This window comes from Buceros rhinoceros, unplaced genomic scaffold (genome assembly GCF_000710305.1).
Source record: "Buceros rhinoceros silvestris isolate BGI_N320 unplaced genomic scaffold, ASM71030v1 scaffold40370, whole genome shotgun sequence".
In the NCBI taxonomy this organism is placed as follows: domain Eukaryota; kingdom Metazoa; phylum Chordata; class Aves; order Bucerotiformes; family Bucerotidae; genus Buceros; species Buceros rhinoceros.
Window position 1 is genome coordinate 55,255 of NW_010389955.1, and position 5,779 is coordinate 61,033.

The window sequence follows — 5,779 nt, forward strand, 5'->3', positions numbered from 1 at the left end:
CAGCAGGAAACCTAGCACATACTCCAGTAGAGCAGGCTTTTTTTGAGGTAAGGTGCATGTATCTGATAAATTTTAGATGAGGTGGTCAATCATTATGATGTTCCATGAAAGATGGAAGGTGATAACTCCTCTTGTCACATTCTCAGATAACCACTCAGGACGCTGAGAGTTTGTAGGTACCTGTAATAGGACTCTCATCAGTTAAGTCCACTCATTTAGAAGCTAGGTGTCCAAACTAAGCTACTTTTCTAAGCCTCTTCTGTTGTCAAGATGAGAAGCAGCTAAGCTAATATCCTGGATTCCAGAGTATTTATAAAGTAAGTGGACCTAATGCCTACTAGTATCTACCCTAGAATGAGATAATTTGCTGTCTCTCCTGACGTAAAACATTAGAGGTAAGTTGATTATGCTGCTATCATGCAGCAGTGATTCTGATTTGTAAGCTCCAGAGAGGAGTGGGGCTATCAGCTATGCCTACGTGTCGAATGTTTAGTATGTGCTGGTACATCTCCTGACTCAGTGTCCTATATCTTAAGGATTCTTTAGAGACACCAACTGTCCCCATTGACTCTAAAGATTCCAGGAAATTAACACTGCCTCCGCTGTACCCTGATGAGGTCAGGTGACATTTTTTTAAGCACTGCAAAAATCTAAGTTGAAAGACCAACTGATTGTAAACTATGTTTTTGAAGAACCATGACATAACAATTCTAAAAACAATACAGGCCCATAAAATCAAAACATAATAATGTAACAAATGTTTATAAAATTGAATTTTTACTTTGACACATTTTCTCCACTGATTGCACATTTCCAGATTGCTCCTGTCACAGCTGCTAAAAGTTGTTTGTTTTCTGAGTTATCAAGAAGAACAGCCAGTGGTTGAAGACCTCCATGCTGTCTAACCAAGTCACGTGTTTCTTTATCTTCTGCACACTAGACAAAAAAATTAAATATATATATTAGGTAGTATGTGTAAAATGATGTCTTTAAAATCTAGGTGTATTATGTTGTAACTTGTAAAGCTAATACAGAAGAAAACATAAATATTTTGTTAAAGTATCTGAATATGATAACAACTCACTTTAAGAGAGTTTGACAGTAAACTGCTACTGTATATGTAGCAGTGCTTATACTGTCACATTGTCCACTTTGTGGGCAAACAAGCATAAAAAAACCAAAGCAGCTGTTCACACAGTATGCCCCATCTCTCTCCATTGGTTTCCTGTCCAATTTAGGGCTTGCACATAAGAACAGCAAGTAGGAACTTAATTACAATATTAAATATGTAGCTAAGATATTCTCATAAGAATTATCCAAAGACCATCAATATTTTTATAATTTCTTACACATTAGAGAAATAGTAAAACTAAGAAATATTAAAACTGATAACCACATGAAAACAAAGGGCCAATCCTGACTCTGATCTATTGATTATAACAATACAATTACCTTAAATATGGCATTTGCACAATGCATCTGAAGCTCCTCATGTTCACTACTCAGATTTTTCACAAGGTTCTCAATCATTCCTTCTGTCCTTATTGCAAGTCTGTAACTTGGCTGAAAAGATAAACTGCAAATTTTAAATCCTGTATATTAACAGCTAATAACACTAGTCACAGTAATAATAGTGTTGCAATTCTAGACTTTGATATTGAGAAGCCTTATGCTTCAAGCACGAGTCTTTCGCATTGCCTTGAAAATACTATTGATGTTCTCAAACACATATTGACATTAAGCAAATACATATATTCTCTGCAGTGCTCTTTAAATCACCTGAAAACCAGGTGCTGCAATGTCTAATTTGAAGCCGCCTTGCTTAAACAAAATTCAGAATATTCTGAAAGGTGTCCAGACTCCCTGCTCAGACCCAAGGAATAAAAAGGTGCTTCCGAATGGGATCAGGAAGTAGCCACTCTCTTCACCAACAGCCAGCAGCCAAAACAACTGGTCTATTCCTAGATCAAGGTTAGAAAAACATGTTCTTAGAGTGAAATTTTTTTTGTCATGTTTATTTCAAATTTTAACGCACAGGCATTGTAACAGGGGACCATTATTTAAGAGAGGGGAAACACGTGTGTAAGAGATGCATTGAGTGTTATTTTCAAATTTGCCCAGATCAGAAATCCTCAAAAACTTCACCTTTGTAACTGAAGCTAAAACCTGCCAGGTTGCTGCCTTGTGGAGCATGTATAAACTTGTGCCGTTCAAGAAGTAATTTTGAAAATACAAAGTGTTTTTACAATGCAAAAACTTTTGAAAAATCATTTTGCCCATGTCTCAAATTCACCAAGAGAATTTGTGTATATTTTTGATCTTAAATGCAATGCACTTTAATTTCAAACATGATTCCACAAATGGGGAAATAACCACTCATCTTCTCTGGCAATGGTAAAAAATACTTGTATTCAGATTTAAAAACAGAACATACTTGAAGATTTGGAATCTGCCAAGGAAATCTGTAGAAAAATCACATATATTTCTTTCTTCATCTTGCAATTGATCAGATACTGTCTTACCCAATTCACAAGATCATTGTAAACCACAGTGCCCTAAACTACATTAGACCTTCTTGGCCACACCTGCAGGTCAGCCTTGTAGAATTTAAATGTACTGATCAACCAGAATATAGCATCTTAAGTTGCCAAGTTTGTCAAGTATGATGAAAAAAAAATAAGAACAAATAAAACTGATTAAGGATTTAATTTCTCTGTATTTTCTTTCATAAACTTCATATAACTTTCCTTTTAAATAAAAAATATGTGGTCTTTACTTCATTATGTGCTGTGGCTTCTCAAAAACACTTTGACCACACAAATCATCTACTTCCTGATGGGATGACTGCTCTAACTTAAGAGCCCTGACATGCTTCCTTTTAGTAGTCAGTTGTTTAAATGATTAGAAATAACTTAGCTATAAGTGTTTACTTACCTCTGAGGCACATTCTTGTAGCGTCCCCACTACTGGGGTTAAGATGTTTACTTGTGAACATTTGAGCCATCTAGCTAGCAATGGAATGCCACCTGCTTTACAGATTGCTTCTTTATTTTTGGTGCTCTTGCTGCAGCTCCAGAGTGCCAAAGCCCCACAGCGTGCTATTTCAGTATCTTTTGCTTGGTATGATGTTCGACTGGTTGATTCCACTGAAAAACATTCTAATAGCCCAACCTAAAAAAAAAAAAGAAACCAGTTTGATATTATACTACTTTTCAATGATGGTAAACACTACCGCAAGACTCATACATATAACACGATGTATTTTTTTTACAAAAATACACATATGACAAGGGTACTAATTGTAATGTCTGCTTACCAATTTCTTGATTCCTCCATGCTGCCTTACTGTTCTTCGTGCTCTTTTAAATCTAGCAACATTAGCAATGGTTTCAGCTGCCAAACACTTTAGATCTTTATCTGGAGAGTCCAGTATTTTCACCATGATCTGTAAGCCCTCAAGATCTACAATTGCGTGTCTAATCAGTACATTTTGACTAATTTCCTTCAGGATTTTTAATGAACCAATCTAAATAATGGAAGATAACAGAAAGTAAATATTATTTAAGTATACATAAACCAAAAAATTATTTAAAATGCTGGGTTATATAAAACATTTTATCTTTTAAATTGTATCATCAGAAGAAAAGGAGGAAACTGAAAGTCAAAGAAATTTTTTCCTAAAAAATCCTTGAAATAGATACAATACAAAAATGAGAAAAGATAACAGTTTTCTTTATACTATATCACTTTGAAAATTCTAGTAGAAAAGGCATATTCATTGCTTATTTGACACAGCTACTTACCTGACATTTAGTTTCTTCTGTATCAAGTAAATTAATTAACACTTCAAGACATCCAGCATCTCTGATGGCCAGCTGACAAGTTTCTTGAGCCAGATTGAAATCTCTCATTGAACACAATGCTATTACAGTAGCTGTTGGATTACCTCCCTAAAATAAAGCAATTAATGAATGTGTAAAGTGCATTTAATATAAAAATTAATTTCTTCTACTAGAACTAGTAAAACTAATACTAAAGAAAAAATGTTAGATTATTTTGATTCTATGGTGTTAAAAAATGCAGATGTAGTAAGAAACGGAATTACTGATAAACTCAATGGCATAAAGATTGAAGTGAGAGTGAATAGCACAAATACTACCATGGTTTGCTGTGAAAGGACTAGTAAATTAGGTAGTCAAGCATTGTGAGTTTCATATGAGTGTTTGCAGATAGCAAAAGAACACACAGTGAAGATACAGACATTTCAGAGAAGCTATCTGCATTCTTTGCATTGGTATTCATGCTGGAAGAAACCAAAAAGATTCCAACAGGAACCTTCCATTGTGGACATTTTGAAGGCCTTTTCTGAAACTGAAGCCACTGTAGAAAGCTTTTGTAAATAAATCCAACATTGTGAACAATATCAAATTAGTATTAGATAGTATTCGACTGAGTTATAAAGGAAACGAGTAAACTGGTTCATCCAGTAGAAGTAGCATGTATCCTCTTGCTTCAAGCTGTGCTGTTACAAACGTCCTGGGAAGCAACAAATGTGATGTCAACTTTGAAAAGAGTTTAAGGGTTATCCAAGGCCTTTTAGTTCTGGACAAATCGGTAGACAGAATAAAGAACAGAATTAGCAGACGTCTGTCTAAAGATGATATTCTTGCAACAATGTGATATCCTCAGAGTCACCACGGATCTGCTAAGTGAGGTCCTACCTTACAAAAATTACCAAACTTGTGGCAATGATGATCTAGTTGATATGTCTGAATGGACTCCATAAGGATTTTGACAAAATCCCTCTCTGATAGCTTTTAAAGAAACTAAGCCACTATATTATAAGACAAAAGGTCATTGCATGGAGTGAAAAGAATGACTAAAGGATGTGAACACTGACGGTAGGAGCAAATAGTCAGTTTAATAAAGGGATGTGATTTAATGGAGTTCCACGGATCTGTGTTGAAGTTATACAATTCAACATACTCAATAAACACCCTGAAAAATTGAAGGGCTAGTTATATGACAAAGTTTATTGATGATATTATGATTCAGGGCTAGTTAAAACAAACTCCTAAAGAACTTAGAAAGATTAAGAGGGCAATAAAACAGCAAATGAAAAAATGAGAAGTGATGCACATAAAAAACCCAATCCTAATTCCAAGGATGAAATTGTAGTTTTCCAGCTGACCATTAAAAATTAGAAATGACATCTCAAGGATAGCGGTAGAGAATGTCACCATGCCACAGTGTAAATACATGGTTCACATACACCCTAAAAACTTCATGCAGTTCTGCAGCCTTGGTTTCAGGAAGGTTAATATAGCACAGGAAAACATTCAGAGAAGAGCAGAAAGATAATCCAAGGGGCTTTTAGTCTAGAAGAAGGATGCCTGAAGGGATATGATAGAGGTCTGCAATGTTAGGAATGGCATTGGGCACTGCAGATAAAGACTGATTGTCCAATGTCTTTTTTAATATAGATACAGTATCTTTTAATAATGAGGTATAATAGGATTCAGGTTAACAATACATAATGGGAATTGGTGGTTCAAATGAGGTGGAGCTTGTTGTTAGAGTGTTCTGTGGAATTTAAAAGTTTTCATTGAAGATCAGTAAAAACATAAATATCTTATTCAATTTTCAACTCCTGAGCTAAAAACAAGTGGTGGATTGGAGAGTATTAGAATGCTGTGTGTTTGCCCTGTTCTTACTTCTCCCTGGGCATTCTGTTATGTCCTGGGTTTCCTCTACCTTGGTAGAATACGAACAGAGTTTC

The 5,779-nt window shown here is 35.1% G+C and overlaps 1 protein-coding gene across 1 annotated transcript in view; it reads right to left on the reverse strand.

The window, feature by feature from the left end:
* Positions 1-3,944, reverse strand: part of ARMC4 (armadillo repeat containing 4) — a 53,764-nt gene extending 49,820 nt beyond the window's left edge. Inside the window, exons 1-5 of the mRNA XM_010135727.1 lie at positions 3,804-3,944; positions 3,317-3,526; positions 2,935-3,171; positions 1,453-1,563; positions 782-936 (exon numbers count right to left, since the gene is read on the reverse strand). Coding sequence (XP_010134029.1) covers positions 782-936; positions 1,453-1,563; positions 2,935-3,171; positions 3,317-3,526; positions 3,804-3,911 — 821 coding nt within the window. The 5' untranslated portion in view covers positions 3,912-3,944. The remainder of the gene's footprint in view (positions 1-781; positions 937-1,452; positions 1,564-2,934; positions 3,172-3,316; positions 3,527-3,803) is intronic.
* Positions 3,945-5,779: the final 1,835 nt, after the last annotated feature.